This window comes from Physeter macrocephalus, chromosome 20 (genome assembly GCF_002837175.3).
Source record: "Physeter macrocephalus isolate SW-GA chromosome 20, ASM283717v5, whole genome shotgun sequence".
In the NCBI taxonomy this organism is placed as follows: Eukaryota; Metazoa; Chordata; class Mammalia; order Artiodactyla; family Physeteridae; genus Physeter; species Physeter macrocephalus.
In genome coordinates, this window is record NC_041233.1 from 19,734,505 (window position 1) to 19,758,019 (window position 23,515).

A 23,515-nucleotide genomic window follows, 5' to 3' on the forward strand; every position below is an offset into this window, starting at 1 on the left:
ATGGGAAAAGAAATAGTCACCCAAGTCCAGAAAGTGCAGAGAGTCCCATACAGGAAAAACCCAAGGAGAAAATCACCTAGAAACATATTAATCAAACTAACAAAAATTAAATTCAAAGAAAACATATTAAAAGCAGCAACAGAAAAACAAAAAATAACATACAAAGGAATCCCCATAAGGTTATCAGCTGATTTTTCAGCAGAAACTCTGCAGGCCAGAAGGGAGTGGCAGGATATACTTAAAGTGATGAAAGAGAAAAACCAACAACCAAGATTGCTCTACCCAGCAAGGATCTCATTCAGATTTGACAGAGAAATCAAAAGCTTTTCAGACAAGCAAAAGCCAGGAGAATTCAGCACCACCAAACCAGCTTTACAACAAATGCTAAAGAAACTTCTCTAGGCGGGAAACACAAGAGAAAATAAAGAACCACAAACCTGAAACAATTAAGAAAATGGTAATAGGAACATACATATCAATAATAACCTTGAATGTAAATGGGTTAAATGACCCAACCAAAAGACACAGAATGGCTGAATGGATACAAAAGCAAGACCCATATATATGCTGTCTATAAGAGACCCACTTCAGACCTAGGGACACATACAGACTGAAAGTGAGGGGATGGAAAAAGATATTCCATAAAAATGGAAATCAAAAAAAAACAGCTGCAGTAGCAATACTCATATCAAATTTTTAAAATAGACTTTAAAATAAAAACTGTTACTAGAGACAAGGAAGGACACTACATAATGATCAAGGGATCAATCCAAGAAGAAGATATAACAATTATAAATGTTTATGCATCCAACACAGGAGCACCTCAATACATAAGGCAAATGCTAACAGCCATAAAAGGGGAAATCGACAGTAACACAATCATAGTAGGGGACTGTAACACCCCACTTACACCAATGGACAGATCATCCAAAATGAAAATAAACACAAGCTTTAAATGATACATTAAACAAGATGGATTTAATTGATATTTATAGGACATTCCATCCAAAAACATCAGAATACACTTTCTTCTCAAGTGCACACAAAACATTCTCCAGGATAGATCACAACTTGGGTCACAAATCAAGCCCTGGAAAATTTAAGAAAGTTGAAATCATATCAAGCACCTTTTCTGACCACAATGCTATGAGACTGGAAATCAATTACAGGAAAAAGACTGTAAAAAAAACAAATACATGGAGGCTAAACAATGCACTACTAAATAAAAGAGACCACTGAAGAAATCAAAGAAGAAATTTAAAAATACATAGAAACAAATGACAATGAAAACACAACAATCCAAAACCTGTGGGATGCAGCAAAAGCAGTTCTAAGAGGGAAGTTTATAGCAACTCAATCTCACATCAAGAAACAAGAAAAATCTCAAATAAACAATCTAACCCTACACCTAAAGCAACTAGAGAAAGAAGAACAAAGAAAACCCAAAGTCAATAGAAGGAAAGAAGTCATAAAGATCAGAGAAGAAATAAATGAATTAGAAACAAAGAAAACAATAGCAAAGATCAATAAAACTAAAAGCTGGTTCTTTAAGAATTTAAATAAAATTGATAAATCCTTATCCAGACTTGGCAAGAAAAAAAGGGAGAGGACACAAATCAATAAAATTAGAAATAAAACAGAACTCACAACTGACACTGCAGAAATACAAAGGATTAAAAGAGACTACTACAAACAACTATATGCCAATAAAATGGATAACCAGGAAGAAACGGACAAATTCTTGGAAAGGTACAATTTTCCAAGACTGAACCAGGAAGAATTAGAAAATATAAACAGACCTATCACAAGTGATGAAATTGAAACTGTAAAATAAAAATCTTTCAACAAACAAAAGTCCAGAATCAGATGGTTTTATAGTCGAATTCTATCAAACATTTAGAGAAGAGCTAACACTGATCCTTCTAAAACTCTTCCAAACAATTGCAGAGGGAGAAACATTCCCAAATTGATTCTATGAAGCCACCATCACCCTGACACCAAAGACAGAAAAAGATATCACAATAAAAGAAAATTATAGACCAATATCACTGATGAAAATAGATGCAAAAATCCTGAACAAAATACTAGCAAACAGAATCCAACAACATATTAAAAGGATCATACACCATGATCAAGTGGGATTTATCCCAGGGATGCAAGGATTCTTCAATATACGCAAATTAATCAATGTTATACATCAAATTAACAAATTAAGGAATAAGAACCATATGATCATCTCAATAGAAGCAGAAAAATCTTTTGACAAAATTCAACACCCATTTATGATTTAAAAAAGCTCTCCAGAAAATGGGCATAGAGGGAACGTACCTCAACATAATAAAGGCCATGTATGACAAACCGACAGCAAACATCATACTCAATAGTGAAAAACTGAAAGCATTTCCACTAGGATCAGGAAAAAGACAAGGATGCCCACTCTCACCACTCTTATTCAACATAGTTTTGGAAGTCCTAGCCACGGCAATCAGAGAAGAAAAAGAAATAAAAGGAATAAGTTTGGAAAAGAAGAAGTAAAACTGTCACTGTTTGCAGATGACATGATACTATACATAGAGAATCCTAAAGATGCCACCATTGAATTTGGTAAGGTTGCAGGATACAAATTAATGCACAGAAATCTCTGGCATTCCTATACACTAGAAATGAACAAAAAATCAGAAGAGAAATTAGGAAACAATCCCATTTGCCACCGCAACAAAAAGAATAAAATACCTAGGAATAAACCTACCTAAGGAGGCAAAAAATTTGTACTCAGAAAATTATAAAACACTGATGAAAGAAATCAAAGATGACATAAACAGATGGAGAAATATACCATGTTCTTGGATTGGAAGAATCAATATTGTGAAAATGACTATAGTACCCAAAGCAATCTACAGATTCAGTGCAATCCCTATCAAACTACCCGTGGCATTCTCTACAGAATTACAACAAAAAATTTTACAATTCATATGGAAACAAAAATGCCCCGAATAGCCAAAGCAATCTTGAGAAAGAAAAAGATTCCTCCAGCTCCCTGACTTAAACCTATACTAAAAAGCTATAGCAATCAAGACAGTATGGTACTGGCACAAAAACAGAAATATAGATTTATGGTACAGGATAGAAAGCCCAGAGATAGGCCCATGCACATATGGTCACCTAATTTACAACAAAAGAGGCAAGGACATATAATGGAGAAAAGACAGCCTCTTCAATAAGTGGTGCTGGGAAAACTGGACAGCTACATGTAAAAATGAAATTAGAACACTACCTAACACCATACACAAAAATAAACTCCAAATGGATTAAAGACCTAAATGTAAGACCAGACACTATAAAACTCTTAGAGGAAAACATAGGAAAAACACTCTTCGATATAAAACACAGCAATATCTTTTTTGACCCACCTTCTAGAGTAATGAAAAAAAAAAAAAAAACCCAAATGGGACCTAATTAAACTTAAAAGCTTTTGCACAGCAAAGCAAACCATAAACAAGATGAAGAGACAACACTCAGAAAATATTTCTGGGAAATATTTTCAAATGAAACAACGGACAAAGGATTAATCTCCAAAATATATAAACAGCTCATGGAGCTCAATAACAAAAAAACAAACAATCCAGTTAAAACTGGGCGGAAGATCTACATAGACATTTCACCAAAGAAGACATACAGATGGCCAAGAGGCATATGAAAAGATGCTCAACATCACTAATTATTAGAGAAATGCAAACCAAAACTACAATGAGGTATCACCTCACGCTGGTCAGAATGGCCATTATCAAAAAATCTAGAAACAATAAATGCAGGAAAGGGTGTGGTGAAAAGGGAAGCCTCCTGCACTGTTGTAGGAATGTAAATTGATACAACCACTACGGAAAACAGTATGGAGGTTCCTTAAAAAACTAAAAATAGAACTACTGTATGACCCAGCAATCCCACTACTGGGCATATACCCTGAGAAAACCATAATTCAAAAAGGCACATGTACCCCAATGTTCATTGCAGCACTATTTACAATAGCCAGGACATGGAAGCAACCTAAATGTCCATCGACAGATGAATGGATAAAGAAGTTGTGGCACATATATACAATGCAATATTACTCAGCCATAAAAAGATACAAAATTGAGTTATTTGTAGTGAGGTGGATGGACCTAGAGTCTGTCATACAGAGTGAAGTAAGTCAGGAAGAGAAAAACAAATATCGTATGTTAACGTATATATATATGGAATCTAAAAAAAAAAAAATGGTGAACCTAGTGGCAGGGCAAGAATAAAGACGTAGACATAGAGAATGGACTTGAGGGCATGAGTTGGGGAGGGGAAGCTGGAGCAAAGTGAGAGTAGCATTGACATAGATAAACTAACAAATGTAAAACAGATATCTAGTTGGAAGCAGCAGCACAGCACAGGGAAATTAGCTTGGTGCTTTGCAATGACCTAGAGACGTGGATAGGGAGGGTGGGAGGGTGGCTCAAGACGGAGGGGATATGGGGATATATGTATGCATATGGCTGATTCACTCTGTCGTACAACAGAAACTAACAAAGTATTGTGAAGCAATTATACTCCAGAATAAATCTATTAAAAAATAAAATAAAATAAAAATAATTACATATATATATAAAAAAATTTAATGTGTATATTATAACATAACATATTCTCAGATTTATCATCTTATTTTAATATATTTATTAAATTTTAATAACTACTTCATACACAAGAATGAGTGAATGAAAATAATAATAATAAATAATAAAACATCAATGAAAGAATCCAGCTTAAGAAAAAGAATATGCCCAGTAGCTTTAAAGCTCCTGATGTGGCTATGCACCCTCTCTGTCCACCCACTCCACTTTTACATTTTGCATTAATTATTCTCTTCCTTCTCTTTATAGCTTATCATATATATCTGTACCACTAAATGTATATATGCATATATATATATATATATATATATATGGTTTAGTTTGCATGTCTCAACCTTTATATAAATTGAATATTTTGCATGGATTCTTACATGGCTTGCTCTTTTTTCGTAGAGCTTTATGATTTGGTATTCAATCATGTTAATATGCATTGCTATAATTTATTCATTTTCATTCATTATGGTCACATTCCTAATTTTAAGAGGAATAGCTGGTTTTTTTTTTGTTTGTTTGTTTTGTTTTGTTTTTGTGGTACGTGGGCCTCTCACTGTTGTGGCCTCTCCCATAGCGGAGCACAGGCTCCGGACGCGCAGGCTCAGCGGCCATGGCTCACGGGCCCAGCCGCTCTGCGGCATGTGGGATCTTCCTGGATCAGGGCACAAACCCATGTCCCCTGCATCGGCAGGCGGATTCTCAACCACTGCGCCACCAGGGAAGCCCAAGAGGAATGGTTTTAATAATTCAAATGTAAGTATAAAGTTTACTGTAGCATTTTATAGAAACCCTTTATTAAGAAAATTCACTTCTGTTTCTAGCTTGATAGAAGTTTTAAATAAATTATATTGAATTTTTCTAATGTTTTCTGTATCCTCTGAGATTAAAATATAGTTTTTCTCTGGGGTAAATGACATCTGTAGATGTTCTAATGTTAAACTAACATCACATTCCCAGAATAAATCCAACTTCGTTTTAATTAGTTCTTTATTGCTTAACAGTTTGCTTACATTTTAAGATTTTTGCATCCTTAGATTGGCATGTGAATTTCCTTTTTTGTCTTACCCATGCACTGTTAGTATTGGTTTCACCACCTTCATTTAGTAAATTGAAAAGCTGATACTTCTTTTTTCATTCTTAGGAAGTTACATTTACAATATACCCAAAAGGATTTTTAGTACTCCTTGAAAACATATCTGAGCCCAGTGTTTGCTTTGAGTAAAAACTGTTAACTACTAATTCAGTTCTTCAATTCACATTACCTGTTCTTGAGTCAGTTCTGGTAAGTCATGTTTTTTGACGAATTTTTCGAAATTTCAACCAAATTTTCATTTTTATGAGTATAAATTTCTTCATATATTTATAGTATTGCAGTATTTAGAATATTTAGTAATATTCTCCATGGTTATGGTACCATGGAGACCATATTACATACTGTTATCCTTCCCCCTCCTTTCCCCTTTTGGTAACCCTAAGATTGTTTTCCATGTCAGTGAATCAGTTTCTGTTTTGTAAATAAGTTCATTTGTATCAATTTTTATTACATGATATCAGATGATAACTGTGTGTTTCTTAGTCTGACTTTCTTCACTTAGTATGATAATCACTAGGTCCATCCATGTTGCTGCAAATGGCATTATTTCATTCTTTTTTATGGCTAAGTATTATTCCATTGTATATGTGTACCACATCTTTATCCATTCCTCTGTCGGTGGACACTTAGGTTGCGTCCATGTCTCGGCTATTGTAAATAGTGCTGCATTGAACATTAGGGTGCATTAATTTTTTGAGTTATGGTTTTCTCTGGATATATGCCCAGGAGTGGGGTTGCTGGATCATATGGTAGTTCTATTTTTGTTTTTGAGGAACCTCCATACTATTCTCCACAGTGGTTATACCAATTTACATTCTCACCAACCGTGTAGGAGGGTTCCCTTTTCTCCACGCCCTCTCCAGCTTTTATTTGTTTGTAGGCTTTCTGATGATGCCCATTTTGAACAGCAAGAGATGATACCTCATTGTAGTTTTGATTTGCATTTCTCTAATAATTAGCAATGTTGAGCATCTTTTCATGTGCTGTTGGCCATCTGTATTTCTTTGGAGAAATGTCTATTAGGTCTTCTGTCCACGTTTGATTGGGTTATTTTTTTTTAATATTGAGTTGTTTGAGCTGTTCACATATTCTGGAAATTAAGCCCTTGTCAGTCGCATCATTTGTGAGTATTTGCTCCAAGTTCATAGGCTGTCTTTTCATTTTGTTTATGGTTTCCTTTGCTGTGCAACAGCTTTTAAGTTTGTTGTAGTTCCAATTGTTTATTTTTGCTTTTATTTCCTTTGCCTTGAGTGACTGACCCGAGAAAACATTGGTATGATTTATGCCTGAGAATATTTTGCCTAAGTTCTCTTCTAGGAATTTTATGGTGTTTTATGTCTTATACTTAAGTCTTTAAGCCATTTTGAGTTTATTTTTGTGTATGGTGTGAGGGAGTGTTCTAATTTCATTCTTTTACATGTGGCTACCCAGCTTTCCCAACATTACTTGCTGAACAGACTGTCTTTTCTCCATTGTATATTCTTGTCACCTTTGTTGAAGGTTAATTCACCATAGGTGTGTGAGTTTATTTCTCGGCTCTTGTCTTCTGTTCCATTGATCCATATGTCTGTTTTTGTGTCAATACCATGCTGCCTTGATTACTGTAGCTTTGTAGTATTGTCTGAAGCCTGGGAGGGTTATGCCTCTAGCTTTGTTCTTTATCCTCAGGATTGCTTTGACAATTCTGAATCTTTTGTTGTTCCATATAAATTTTAGGATTATTTGTTCTAGTTCTGTGAAAAATGTCATGGGTAATTTGATAGGGACCACATTAAATCTGTAGATTGCTTTCGGTAGTATGGCAATTTTAAGAATATTAATTTTTCCAATCCAAAAGCATGGGATATCTTTCCATTTCTTTGAATCATCTTGTTTTTTTATCATCGTTTTACAGTTCTCATCAGGTTTTCTTCTTTTTTAATGTAAGTATTTTGGTGATAAATTTCCCTCTAATTAGCTGCATGTTAGCTAGTATTAATTAGCTGTATCCCTCAAATTGTATTGTTTATTTTCATTATTTCTCAGATATAACTACTTTTATTTTCAATTATAATTTATTCTTTGATGAGAGAGTAACACAGGTGTGCTTTTCAAAAATGACTCCAAACAGTGGGGTAATTTCATTTATTTATCTAAATATATTTCTAGGTGGCCTGTAAGATACTAGTTCTTTGAAAACCACAGCTTAGTAAATGGTCAATATTTGTTAATTTTCTTTGGGTTTTTTTGGGTTTTTGAAAAGTATGTGTTACAACCTCCTGGTGAATTTAACCTTTTATTGCTAGATAGTAATCATCATTAGCAATTTATTTTGACTAATATTAATATAGCTACACCAGCTTTCTTTGGTTAGGATTTGTTGGATGTATTTTTTTTCATCCTTGGACTTTCAGACTTCCCGTTTTTATGTTTTAGGTGAGCTTCTTATAAACAGCATATAGCTGGAGTTTGTTTTCTATTCTAAGCTCTGAGTATTTGTGCTTTTAAGAGTTTATGTTCTCTTGTACATTTATTCTGGTTACAGAAATATTTGAATTAATTTTACCATCATGTTTCCTATTGTCTATTTGTCCCTTTTTTTCTGTTTATTTTCCCCCTCCATTTATTTCTTCTTTTGGATTGAATGAGTTTCTTATTTTCTCATCCCATATTTCTCTTCTCCATGTTTTCAGATTATACTGTCTATTGCTATACATTTTTAGTAGTTACTTTAGATGTTTTGACATGCTTATTTAAATTAATGTCTAAAGTAGGTCAATACCTTTGTCTTTCCCCTCCCCAAAATACCGAGATCATAGAAGATTTAACTCTTAATCCACTCTTCCTTAATTATATGCTGCTGTTTTCAGGCACATTAATTCTGTATTTTTAATTACACAAACTATACATAGTTATTAATCCTTTATAACAATTAATATTTGAGCAGTAGTAAACCCATATATTTACCATTTATTTTTCTTACAAATTCTTACATTTGCACATTTTTTTCTTTTTTTTTTAGCAATTTTTTCAGTGAAATTGTTCCGTAAACTCTACAAGTTTGGGGTTGTATAAAAGTATCTTTATCTTTGTTCTTAGAAGATAGATGCATTCTGTACTGAATTCAAGGTTAACAGTTATGTTCTCTCAGTATTAAAAGGAGGATAATCCCACTGTCTTACAGCATCTATATCTGAGAAATCAACTATCAGACATTATTCATGTCTGCATGTGGATATTCACTTTTCTCAACACCATTCATTGAAGAGACTTTTTTTCCCCACTGTGTATTCTTAATACGCTGTTAAAGATTAGTGGACTGTAAATGTTTTAATTTATTTCTGGGCTCTGTGTTCTGTTCCATTGGTCTATATATCTGTTTTTATGCCAGTATCATACTGTGTTAATTACTGTAGCTCTATAATACATTTTGAGTCAGGAAATGTGATGCCTTCAGCTTTGTTCTTCTTTCTGAAGATTACTTGGACTATCTGGAGTCTTTGTGGTTCTATATGAATTTTAGGATTCTTTTTCTATTTAAGTAAAGAATGCCACTGGAATTTTCATTACGTTTGTACTGGATCTGTAGATCATTTTGGATAGTATAGACATTTTAACATATTGAGCATTCTAATCCATGAACACAGGTTGTCTACCAATTTCTGAGTCTTCTTTAGTTGCCTTCACTAATGTTTCACAGTTTAGAATGTACAAGTTTTTTATCTCTTTGGTTAAGTTTAATCATAGGTGTTCAAATTTTTGTTGCTATTGTAAATTGGATTGTTTTCTTAATTTCTTTCTTTGGATAGTTCATTATTAATGCATAGAAATGCAACTGCTTTTTGTATGTTGATTTTGTATCCTGCAGTTTTACTGAATTCACTTATTGTTTCTAACAGGATTTTGTTGTTGATTCTTTATGGTTTTCTACATATATGATTATGTGATCTGCAAACAGATATAATTACTTCTTCCTTTCCAATTTTGATGCCTTTACATTTTTATTGTCTCATTACTCTGTCTAGGATTACCAGTACTATGTTGAATAGAAGTGGCAGGAGTAGGCATCCTGGCTTTATACCAGAAATTAGAGGAAAAGCTTTCAGTTTTCCCCCCCATTGATTACAACGTTAGCTGTGGGCTTTCCTTATATGGGATTCATTGTGTTGAGGTGAGTTCCTTCTCTATGTAATTTGCTAACAGTTTTTTTTTTTTTAATCATAAATGGATGTTGAACTTTGTCAAATGCCTTTTCTACATATATTGACATGATCATGTGGTTTTTATCTTTCATTCTGTTAATGTGGTCATCACACTGATTGATTTGCATATGCGCACCATCCTTGTATTCCAGGGATAAATCTCCCTTGGTCATGGTATATAATTCTTTTAATGTACTGTTGAATTCAGTTTGCTGGTATTTTATTGAAGATTTTTGCACCTATGTTTATTAGAGACATTGGCTTATAGTTTCTTTTCTTATGGTGTTTTTCTCTGCTTTGGTATTAGGGTGATACTGGCCTCATAAAATGATTTGGTAAATGTTCTCTCTTCCAAAAAGTGTTCTATTTGGGGGAAGATTAAGAATGATTGGTATAAATCCATCTGTGAAACCATTTGGTGATGGACTTTTCTTAGTTTAGAGGTTTTTGATTACTGCTTCAATCTCCTTACTTGTTATTGGTCTGTTCAGATTTTCTATTCTTGACTCAATCTTCAGAGATTGTACACTTCTGGAAATTTATCCATTTCTTCTAGGTTCTCTAGTTTGTTGGCATGTAATTGTTCATAGCAGTTTCTTATGATTCTTGTTATTTCATCATTATCAGTTGTAATGCCTCCTCTTTCATTTCTTTGATTTTATTTATTTGAGTCTTCTCTTTTTCTTAGTCTAGCTAAAGGTTTGTCAATTTTGTTTCTCTTTTCTTAGTTTCATTGATCTTGTAGTTTCGTTGACTTTTTTTTCCTATTGTTTTTCTGGTCTCTGTTTCATTTATTTCTGTTCTGACCTTTGTTATTTTCTTCATTCAGCTAATTTGGGGCAAAGTTTGTTCTTCTTTTTATAGCTTCTTGAGGTATAAAGTTGGTTTATTAGAGATCTTTCTTTTTTCTTAATGTAGGCATTTATCACTATAAAATTCCCTCTTAGTACTGCTTTTGCTGTATTCCATAAGTTTTGGCATTTAATCTTTTTATCTTCATTTGCCACATGACACTTTTTAAAATTTCCTTTTGATTTCCTCTTTGACCCAATGGTTGTTCAAAAGAGTGTATTGTTTAGTTTTCTCATATTGTGAGTTTTCCTGTTTTCTTGCTATTATTGATTTCTAGTTTCATACCACTGAAGTTGGAAAATATACTTGGATTTCTATCTTCTTATATTTAATAAGACTGTTTTGTGTATTTATTAGACTTATTTTGTGTATGGCATTCTTTTGTTGTTAGGTGAAAAGTGCTGTACATATCTATTAGGTTCACTTGGTCTATAATGTTGTTCATGTCCACTGTTTCTTCATAGTTTTTCTCTCAGAGTGTACTATCTAGGGCTTCCCTGGTGGCGCAGTGGTTGAGAGTCCGCCTGCCAATGCAGGGGACACGGGTTCGTGCCCCGGTCCGGGAAGATCCAACATGCCGTGGAGCAGCTAGGCCCATGAGCCATGGCCACTGAGCCTGTGCGTCCGGAGCCTGTGCTCTGCAACAGGAGAGGCCACAATAGGGAGAGGCCTGCGTACCGCAAAAAAAAAAAAAAAAAAAAAAAAAAAAAGAATATTATCTATTATTAAAAGTAGGGTAGTGAAGTCTCCTACTGTTATTGTATTGCTGTCATTTCTCCTTTAAAATCTGTGAATATTTGCTTTATATATTCAGGTACTCTGATGCTGGGTACAAACATATTTATAATTATTATATCTTCTTTTTGAATTCACCCTTTTATCATCATATAACGACCCTCTTTATCTCCAGAGACAGTTTTTGACTTAACTCTAGTTTGTATGGTATAAGTATAGCTCCTCCTGTTTTATTCTGGTTAACATTGGCATGGAATATCTTTTTTCCATCTCTTCAATTACACCATATATTTGTTCTTGAATCCAAAGTTAATTTCTTATAGATAGCTTATAGTCAGATATTGTTTTTTTTTAATCTATTCAGCCACTCTATGTCTTTCAATTGGAGAATTTAATCCATTTACATTCAAAGTAATTATTGATAGGTAAGCTCTTACTATTGCCAGTTTGTTAATTGTTTTCTGATTGTTTGGTACTTTCTTCCTTTCTTCCTTTTGCTTTCTTCCTTTGTGATTTGAAGATTTTTTTTTGTTAGTGGTATGTTTTCATTCCTTTCTTTTTATCTTTCATGTATCTACTACAGTTTTTTTCTTTATGATTACCATACGGTTTAAATAACACATCTTATAGTTAGAATAGTCTATTTTAAGCTGATAAGAGCTTAATTTTGATTGCACACAAAAACTCTACACTTTTACTCTACTATCACATTATATGCAATTGATGTTATAATGTACATCTTTTTATATTGTGTATACATTAACATAATTTTAGTTACTTTTAATATTTAGTCTCTTAACTTTGATACACGAATTAAATTGATTTAACCACCATTATAGTAATAAAGTATTCTGTTTTGTCTATAGTAATACCTTTCCCAATGAGTTCCATATTTTTTATTCTCTCATATTGTTGTGTCACCTCAACTTAAAGAACTCCCTTTAGCATTTCTTGTAAGGTAGGAATACAGATGATGAACTCCTTTAGCTTTTGATTATCTGAGAAAGTCTTTACCTTCCCTTCATTTTTGAATGACAAGTTTGCCAGGCACTGTATTGTTGGTTGGCAGATTTTTTCTTTCAGCACTTTGAATATATCACCACATTCCTCACTGGTCTGTATAGTTTCTGCTGAAAAATACATTGATAATCTTATGGGGGAAGGGAGGGTCCCCTTGTATGTAGCAAGTCATTTTTCTCTTGCTGCTTTCAAATTTCTCTTAGTCATTAACTTTGACAATTTGATTATAATGTGTCTTGGTGTGGGTCTCTCCAGGTTTTTTGTTTTTTTTTTTTTTTTTTGGTGTTTTTTAGACTTCCTGGATGATGTCTATTTTCTTCCTTTGTTTGGAAAATTTCCAAACATTATTTCTTTGAATAAGCTTTCTGCTCCCTTCTTTTCTCTTCTTTTGGAACTCTCATAATGCATACATATCCACATGATGATACACATATGCATAAGTTTCTTAAGCTGATTTCATTTTTTTTTCTTCTTTTTTCTTTGCTCCTCTGACTGTATGATTTCCACTGATTGTCTTTGAGTTCACTGATCCCTTCTTTCCTCTGTTTGATCTAGTCTGAGTTAAACTCCATCTATTGATTTTTTTTTCCCATTCACTTGTAGTATTCAGCTCTATGATTTTTTTTTAACATGTTGTCTTGTTAAAATTCTTACTTTGTTCATAAATTGCTCTCCTGACCTGAATGAGCACCTTCCTGTTCATTATTCTGAATTATCTGTTGGGTAAATCACATATCTCTATTTTATTAGGGTTCATTTCTGGAGAGTTAGTTTGTTCTTTTATTTGGAACATATTTCCCTGTTTTTTTCTTGACTCTCTCTGTGTTTTTCTGTGCGTTAGATAAAATAGCCACCTCTCCCAGTTGAGAGACTGGCCTCAAGTGGGTGATGAACCCCAATAATCAGCCCATCCAGCTACTCCAGATGCTTCTCAAATGTTTTTGCTAGTCTAACTTGAAAAGTTGTGACACTAGATGTGCAGCATAACCCCTTCCAGGGAGAAACTAGTAGCTGGGCTTTACTCCTGGAGCAAGCCTGGGAAAGGAGTTGTAGGAAGAGGCTCCGCTCATTCAAAACTGCCACTTTGTTCTGTGTAGACCCCAGGAAACTAGAGAATGCATGGCTCCATCAGCTCCCAGAGGCAGGCGAGTGAGAAGCTAAATCTTCAGGCAGTAGTCAGAAAAGTCTATTGTACTAGATGTGTAGTCCAACTCCTTCCAAGAAGAAGATGGTGACTCGGTTACTTAACTGGAGCTAGCCAGAGGAAAAGCCATGGGAAGTGTCCACACACAGGTTCAAATGCCTAGGAGACTAGTGATTGCCTGTCCCATCAGCTCCCAAAGACAGCTGAGTTAGAAGTCAGAACCTGGTCACCAACTGGAAAATTTAGTATGTAAATGTGCATTCTAACCCCTTCCAAGAAGAAGCTGGAAGCTGGGCTTTATTGCCTGCTCATTCTGAACTAAGCCAGGGGAAAAAGCTATAGGAACTGCTTGAAAACTACCTCTTTGTTCGCTATGGTCCCAAGGGACTAGCAAATATAGGGCCCCTGTCAGCTGCCAAACATAGGCAAGCTAGTAGACAGTCCCTCTGGTAGCAGCCATAAAAGTTGGAGTGTTAAATATGTATCAAAACCTTTTCTCCTCAAGGAGAAGCTGGGAGATGGGGGATTCCTCTCAACTGTATGATGCTGTGTTAAGAATGGAGTTTATGGTGAGAGTGTATCTCAGTTTTTCCTAACTGTTTTGAGGTGGGCATTTTCTTAGTTGACCAACATGGAGGAATTGCTCAACTCGTTTCTGGATTTCAGAGGCAACTGATACATGTGTAGCTGTTTATTCAGTGTGTTTATGGGTAGAGGGAAGAGTTGGGAGCCTCCTATTCTGCCATCTTGCTGAGAATAAAGCTATCTCTATTTTCTTTTTAAAATATTCTTTTTGCCTTTGTTGTTCTTCAGTTTCATTACAATATATGTAGATGTGGATATCTTTCTATATGTCTTGCTTGGGAATTATTAGATTTTTTAGCTATGGAGATTGCTATCTTCCATTAGTTCCAGGAAATTCTTAGCATTTTTTAATGCTTTTCTTCTTCTGTATCTTATATCAGAATATTTTAGAACTCGTCACACCATCCTCCATGTAAAACTGCTTTTTAAAAAAATCTTAATTTGTGTCTCTGTGGTGCATTGCAAGTAACTTCTTCAAACACATCTTTCAGATCATTAATTTGCTATCTAACCTCCTGTTTTGCCGAACCATTGAATTTTTCACAATTACGTTTTTCATTTTAGATAGTTCTGGCTGGTCAATTTTGATAGTCTTTTCTTCCTTCATAATACTCCTCGTACTTTACTGAGTAGATGAGAAAATAATATATATTAAGCATACTAATTTACATCTAATATCTTACTGTTTCCACATCTGCAGTGTTTTCATATCTGATTCTGCAGTTTGCTCCTTCTACAAAATTTCATTCATGGTGGCTTGCTTATTTGTGTGTCTTGTGAGAACTTATTATCCTTGGACTTGTATGAGAATTTTTTGTGGACTTAGTGTATGGTGCAGACAGAATTTGAGTTTACTTCTGGCAGTTACTTGGAGATATTGCCAGGACAGGACAATTTTAAATTTTCAGTTAAAGTCTTAGAGGCTACACAGATAATATGACTTTTGACCCAAAGTCCAGATAAGAACAGGCTTACACTTAGAAATTTTCCAAGATGTTTTGTATATTTTTCTGACCTACCCATGGCCAATTTAAGCCAGCAAAGTTTTCCTACTATCTCCTGCTGTAGAGGCTAGTGTTTTTCTTGTTTATCCAATGAGGTGGTCAAATAAAAGGATTCTCAGATTCATGTAAGGGTCTCATGTGACTTTCCAGCTTTGTCTTTTGTCCTCAGTTCATGTTCTTCCAAAATCCAAGCTACAGGCAATAATGAAAAACAAATTCCCCATATCGCCTAGCACAATGCTAGTGCTGGCTTGCTAGTTTGGATTTGTGCTCTTTGTACCTGGCTAGCCCCAACAAATTTCCCTAATTCACCGATCAGAGTATCCATGTAGTTAAAAATATTTTATCCATTATTTTTAGTTTTTCTAGTTCACTATATTTATAAAAACCAAATCATTTTTTCATATTAAATTGCTTCTAGATATCACTGATGCCTATTTTCCTTTACCTCCTAAATGCTAATTTGATTAATAGAGGTCCTGTTTTCTCCTTCAGGTGAAAACAGAAGAATATAAGGACTGCATACCTCAAAACTATTACTCTTAGTAAAAGGCAGCATAGCTTGGCAGTTACAGGGAACCTAAACTAAGGATAGATAGCCACTGAGGAAAGATTTTTTTTTTCTCTTTGTGCTCCCTTACCACAGAAAGGTATCTGAGCAGCATATCACTCAGATATTTTCCTTGTGGTTTCCCTCACTTTAAATTTGCATCCCAGTTAAAAGTTAGGTAAAGTAGAATATAAACCCCCAGTACGTACACTACAAGTTGGAGAAAGGAGAAAAAACAGGGGTAAAGGGAAAATGCTCTTCACTCCATTACTGCAAAATGATAGGCACCATTCCTATATTCATTCTTTCCTTCCTTCATTCATTCATCGATATTTACCTAGCATTTACTATGTAAAGAGCATTGTTCTAGGTGTTGGGGATACAACACTGAATAAAGGAATATATGAATGATGACCATAAATGAATATATAAAAAGAAGATAAGAAGATAAACATGACAGCTCTTTGAAAATGACAAAATACTACAAAACTCCTTTGTTATTATCATCATTATCACAAGAGGATCTGGATAATTCTGTAGACGGTGATTATAAAAGCTGTGTTTTCCTTCCACACAAGAGCAAATATACCTTAGTAGACTTGGAGTTTCAAAGCAATTTTCACTGGCAAAGTTTCTCACTTAAAGATATTTTCATAATTCTGTTAATCCATAGTTGGACACTTCTCAACTCTCATTCAGTCACAAATGCGAAAGAACACTCTAAAATTCACATTAGCTTTTCCAATAAAGAAATTGATTTAGCCTGTACAGTGTTCTAATTCAACTTTTATTTTCTCCAACAATAAATCTCAGGTTTCATTTCAACAACCAGACATGGACCAGAATGAAAGATTTAATGATGCTTCAGCTTGGTAGTTGTTGAGTAAGTGCTCTGATACATTTCTACACTATAACATTTAATGAGACTTACTCCCAACAGAGTATTTACTACATCAATTTATTTCATAGTATTATATTTGCAGAAGCAAGATACAGTAAAGGTTATTTTGGATCCTTTACCAATAAGCTTCCTGTAAGTAAAAAATAGTGCAACCATTTAATTTACAAAATCATTTAAAAAGGTTAAATGCTCAATAAATTCTGCTTTATCTAGTTCAGACAACCTCAGAAGCTATTGTAACTTGGATATAAAAATGTATATAAAATTCAGGCATTTTGTACTAGCTTTCTATCCTTAACTTCGACTGGAACTGAATTTCAAAGGTTGTTGAGACAGTATTGGGATTTCTGGGTACTATCTTTGAAACTCCCTCCTGCCTTGATAAGAAGAAGGGAGTCAGCAACTTATCTTACAAAAGGGAAGACTCTATCACTATGCCTATGCCCACTCCCATCAAAACTACACCCATACACACACACAGACACAGACACACACACACACACACACACACACACACATTCTCCTCCTCTCCAACCACTGCCATTTCTTGTCTGCAGCAGCCACTTTCAACTAAAGTGAGAAAAGAGAAGTCCCTGAAGGAAGACAACTTTAAATCTTCTATCTTCTTCTATAATCCTAAGAATATAGAAGAAGGTGTCTGGGATAAACTGGATCTCTTATGCAAGCATCACCTGATATAATTCTGTTTAGTACTATGAAAAATGTGATACACAATCCCATCTGTCCACTCTTGCAAATTTCACCTCACAATACTAGTCACTCCTCATACACAGACTACTTCTACTTAAATAACCCAGGTACCCAAAAAATAAGTTTTCACTAAAATGTTATGCCATCTTTTGGACTGGGTTACATATATAATTTCTCTGATAGTTCCAATAAACTAAGAATCATAGAACAAGTTTTGTTGAATTTTGATTAAGCACATTAAGCTCTACCTGTGAGAATTCAGTATAATACAGAAGCTGGAAATACTTTCTAGAGTCAGACATACTATTCATATCCTGGTTACTTCCACTCACTAGCCTTCTGACTTGAGCAAGTTAAAAATCATACATAAGTCTCAGTTTTATTCTCTGTAAAACAAACAAACAAACAAGAAAAAACATATCTTATATGGACACTGTAACAATTAAGTGATAAATTTATGTTAAGTGTTTAGCTATCAAGAAATGTTACATATTAATGTATGGGGGACCTAATGTTCTGCTAGTATCACTGGTATAAAATTAGTTAGAAACGTAATCTTGCCCACAGGGTGTTTTCAATCTTATTGTGAAGACAGAATGCTCATCTAATAGACAAGTTTACTGAGTACTCATTACAGAGGGCAAACATTTACATGATGGGGTATTATTAAAGAATCACCACTAATTTTCTACCTTATTTAGATAAATAGGTCCTAAAATTTTCACATAAATGCTAATAATTAGGAAGTTAACAGATTTTTTCATTGATGCCAAAAATTAGGAATTTAATAATGTTAGGTTAGAAATGAAGAAACCTGTTTAAGACATGTAACTAAAGGAAAAGCATATGGAAAGGCTATTCTAAACTTAAATGAATTAGATATCTAATAAGTTTATTGTGACAGTAATGATGTTAAGAACATATAGGAATTATAGGTTATGTGTTTATTTTTTAAGTTATCAGTAAAACTTTAGTAATTTTAATTGTGTTGATTTCTTGATTATGGAAGAATCTTCTGCCAAATAGTCACCTCCACAACTAATAATGAAAGCTAAGATTTATTGAGCACTTATTATGTGCCAGTCACCGCTATGAGCATTTTTACATGTATTATTAATTCACTGACGCAGACAACACTAAGATATAGGTCTTATTACTATCCTCAATTTATAGTGAGAAAACTGAGAGTTCAATAAAATAGCTTTCTTAAGGTCACACAGGCAGTATCCGCCAGACCTTGGATAGGAACTCAGGCATCTGGGCTCCTGATCCCTTATCTTTAAGCATTACACCGTGTTGTCTTCCATTAAGCAAGTACTTATCTGACTTGGATAACCAATGATCTTTGACATCATACTGGAATGTCTAACAAATGTCTCAACTCAACATGTTGAAAATTGAGTTGCTGATCTTCCTCTCAAAAATGGCTTCACCCACAGTCTTCCCCATCATAGTTGATAAAAGCTTAATCCATCCAGTTGCTCAAGCCAAAAAACAAACAACAACAACAAATAAAAAACTTGTAATTACCTGTGGTAGACACAGAGGTTTACTGCCCATATCCCCCTTCCAGGTAGGACTTGTTGCCTACCTGTGGAGGGTGAGGCCAGCAGATGGCCCCCCTGTCAGTTCCTTCAGGGTCTGCAGCAGCTGCAGAGGGCTTATCCCCAGCCCCCCTGCCTGGAGGTAAGACCCTTCCCAGGGTAGGGTGACCTGCTTCCAGTGATTGAAAGAGGCCTGGCTATTTCTTGAGGTTAACACTCTCTCCAGAGCTCCCTGCTCATTGGTTGCTTTGTGGGTCTGGCTCACAGGTAGACTTCTTCCTCTGCTCAGTCCTGCTCCCTTCCTCTCCCTTCACACACGTTGATTCCTAATAACACATTGTATCCCAAATTCTGTCCAGTGTGTGCTTCTAGAGGAGCTAACCTGCAACACCAGCCATGACTCTTCCCTTTCTCTTACACTCCACAACCATTCTGTCAAATCCAGTTGGCTCTACTTACAAAATTTAGCCTTAATACTCACTAGCCACCCTAGTCCAAACTAAAATGTGAGGAGTTAAGAGAGCAGCTCTCAATTATATCCCAAGCAGAAAGAACAGTGCCAATAATAAGTATTTGTGGAATAAATAAATCCTACATTTCATAAATTGATCTATGTAAAATAAAGTCATCATTTCAATGTAATTAACAATCCCAATTTAAATGCATTGCCTTCCTTGGCAGAGATGTAGAGGAATCAGAAGTCTACTGATAGAATATTGTCCTGCTATTCAATTCTTTGGAAAACACAGACAATGATAGAGACTGATTAGGTCACTGGATTTTTATTTACTCATACTCTGAACCCCAACCCAAAGATCTGAGAACACATATCTATTAATTTTCATATTGGTACATCAAATCACATTTTAATTTTCTCTCAACTTACCTCAAGCTCATCAAGGGCACTTGCCAGGGTTGCTGCCTGAGGTTCTGGTGGGACTAACACATTCTGGATGCCTTGTGAAGCATTTGAAATTACATTGAGGGCATTCTGAATTTCTTCACAAACTGTGTCCTTGCTGGCTTTGAGGGAAGCGACATCAGAATGTTCCAAACAAGCTGAACAAACTGAATGCAATATGGGGGAGTTCTCCTTCAATGAGGCCCGGGCACCTGCAATTTCATCCCTCTGATTTGGAGATTTTAGGTCCTGAGGAAAGAAATAAAAAGAGAGGTTATGGAAGAAAGATTTATGCCAAGAAGCTCCATTTTTCTGCCAATATAAATGAAAAGATAATAGACACTAGGAATTCATAACTATAAGTTAAAATAAAGGGCATAAATTATTTCTATACTCCTCCTGATTCTGTTAAAATTTCTGTAATAGGAAAGCTAAGCCATAGCAAATAAAGGTCACAATGGTACAGATGTGTGATAACTGAGTAACTCTTACATTTGTCAGTCATATACGTATAAGTCAGAAAAATACTTTGGCTTTCACATTATGAAGTGAATTATAAGACAGCTTGAATTACAAGGATGCTGATTACTTATTTGCATAGAAGGTGATGATTGCATTTAACCTTTTTGTTAAAACTAAACCAATTAAGTTAAGAATACTAAATTAAACTTCCCACCATTCAGCTATCTTCCACTCATTTTCAGAAATACTTGCTAATAAGTTAATCCTGGATTTTTCTTTCTTCGACATTTATTCAAACAAATAGTTATTGAGCATTTAGTATATGCTAGCTCTTGTGCTTAGATGTCAAGTGCACAGAAGTGAACAATCCTACAAGGACCTTGTTCTCCTGAAGCTTATGTACTTGCTTGAGAGGGAAGGGGCCTAAAGACAAACGGATAAACTAGGGAAAACAAATACACAAGACAATTTCAGGTAATGAAAAATGCTATCGAGAAAACACAACACTGACTGACTTGAGAAAAGAAGCTCTTTAGCTTGGGTGGTCAGAGAAGATATTTCCTCAGAGATGACATTTGCAATAAATATAAATGAAAAGCATTTCAAACAGTGGGAGGAGAGGAAAGAGAAAGTCCTATATAAGTGACAACTGGTTAAAACTAGCTCAATATACAGTGAAAAACCCTGGCAAGTACTCCCTTAACCAAGAGATGAATGTTAACATCATCAATGACGTCACATGGATATCGGGTACTCCTTGATATGTTGTGACAAGATGAGTACTTCATCTGTCTGGAATTCTCTCCAAAAGCCCACAGTCTCAGTCTAATCATGAGAAAAACAACAAACAAAACCAGACTGGGGAAAATCCTACATGATACCTGGACTGTATTCCTCAAGACTGTTAAGGTCACAAAAAACAAAGAGACTGACTGATAAACTGTCACAGATCAGAGGAAACTGGGGAGACATGACAACTAAATGCAGCATAGAACCCTGGATCAGATCCTGGAACAGAAAAAAGACATTAATGGGAAAAGTGATGAATTCCAAAAAAAGCCCAGAGTTTAGTTAATAGTAATGCATCAATGTTTGTTCATTGTGGCTAATGTAAGACACTAACAATGAAGGAAACCAGAAGAAAAGTAGATGGGAAATTTCTGTACTATCATTGAAACTCTTCTGGAAATCTAAAATTATTAATATAAATAAAAAGTTTATTTTAAAGAAAACTAATTCAAGGGAACTTAACAGTAACTTATGCATTCCACATACAATATCTCATGTAATCCTTATAAAAACTCATGATGCATATTATTCTCCTTTTTAAAGATGAGAAAACTGATATCTAGAGAGACTGAGTTCATGAGCCAACTGACAAAGCTAAATGGTGGCATTTCTTGCATTGTAACCCAAGTCAGTGCAACTGCTAAGTCATGATCCTAACAGCTATGTTATACTCTTTCCTGCATGGGAAGGATTTCTCTTATCTGCTACTACAAAAGGATGTGAGGACTTGTGTTGTATAATGACTTATAATTTATAAAGTGCTTCTGAATAGTATCTCACTGATCATCACAACACCCTTTAAGGCAGTAAGGCTGGTGTTATCAGCCCCATTTTAACTAAATGAGTATTTAGTCTAAGGAGATTAAAAGGCGGATAAAAGAACTGAGATGTAAACCTAAGTCTTCTGTTTGCAAATCCCATGACTTATTCACAAGATTCTGCTACCTTCAGATAATGTTACCTGAGGTTAACAAATGGCAGGACTACTATATTTTTAGCTCCTTCCTTTCTAAAAATAAAGGCTGTCTGCTACTTCATGCAGGATTTGGGGGTAATTAACTTTTTTACAAGATGTAGGGAGGACAGAAGTAGGTGTCTAACCACTGTTCATAGCCAGGACATGGAAGCAACCTAAGTGTCCATGGACAGAGGAATGGATAAAGAAGATGTGGCACATATATACAATGCAATATTACTCAGCCATAAAAAGAAATGAAATTGAGTTATTTGTAGTGAGGTGGATGGACCTACAGACTGTCATACAGAGTGAAGTAAGTCAGAAAGAGAAAAACAAATACTGTATGCTAACACATATATATGGGATCTAAAAAAAAAAAGTTCTGAAGAACATAGGGGCAGGAATAAAGATGCAGCGTAGAGAATGGACTTGAGGAAATGGGGAGAGGGAAGGGTAAGCTGGGATGAAGTGAGAGAGTGGCATGGACATATATACACTACCAAATATAAAATAAATAGCTAGTGGGAAGCAGCTGCATGGCACAGAGAGATCAGCTCGGTGCTTTGTGACCACCTAGAGGGGTGGGATAGGGAGGGTGGGAGGGAGACGCAAGAGGGAGGAGATACGGGGATATATGTATATGTATAGCTGATTCACTTTGTTATAAAGCAGAAACTAACACAACACTGTAAAGCAATTATACTCCAATAAAGATGCTAAAAAAATAAATAAATAAAGGACATCTGCCCCCAAAAAAGAAAACAGCATGTGCAAAGGCCTGAGGCATAACAGAGCAAGGAGAATGCATGCTACTGCAGGTGGCACTACAAGTATAGGGACGCTAAGCAGGAATGGTGATGAATCTAGCTAGAAACGCAGGCAGATGCCATGCTAAAGAACTGCAAGAGCAACAAGCTCAGATGTGTATTTTCAAAGATTACTCTAGCAGTGACCATTTAGTGATTAGAGAGAATGAAATTTCAGTCAGGGACACCAGGCAATAATCCAGGTAAAAGACAATGAGGGCCTGAACGTTGAACACTATTGCCAGGCTGTAGTAGGATGGATCCAGAAATATTTAGGAGGCAAAAACAGTAAGACTCTGTGATACTTAGATGGAAGGGGGTGGAGGTATCTAGAAGCAGATGGAAGGGGGTGGAGGTATCTAGAAGCATCTAGAAAATTGTTTTCACCATTGTGCACATCGTGATGCATTCACCAAGATGGAGAATACAGAATGAATAATGCATTTGGAAGAGAAAGGTAAAGTACTTTTTGTCATCTGAGAAATGTGAGATGCCAGCATAATATCCAAATTAAAATATACTATACATGGACCTAGAACTGAGCTAGAAATAGAGATCTGTGAATCACTAGCTCATAGCTGGGAGCTAAAGTCATGTGTGTGAAGGTTACAGGGCCTTCACCCAGGATGA

At 35.1% G+C, this 23,515-nt stretch overlaps 1 protein-coding gene across 9 annotated transcripts in view; it reads right to left on the reverse strand.

The window, feature by feature from the left end:
- CTNNA3 (catenin alpha 3) overlaps positions 1-23,515 on the reverse strand; it is a 1,750,900-nt gene that overhangs the window by 1,276,361 nt on the left and 451,024 nt on the right. For all 9 annotated transcript variants that reach the window (XM_028481840.2, XM_028481834.2, XM_028481839.2 and 6 more), the window contains one exon: positions 19,856-20,119. In XM_028481840.2, coding sequence (XP_028337641.1) covers positions 19,856-20,119 — 264 coding nt within the window. The remainder of the gene's footprint in view (positions 1-19,855; positions 20,120-23,515) is intronic.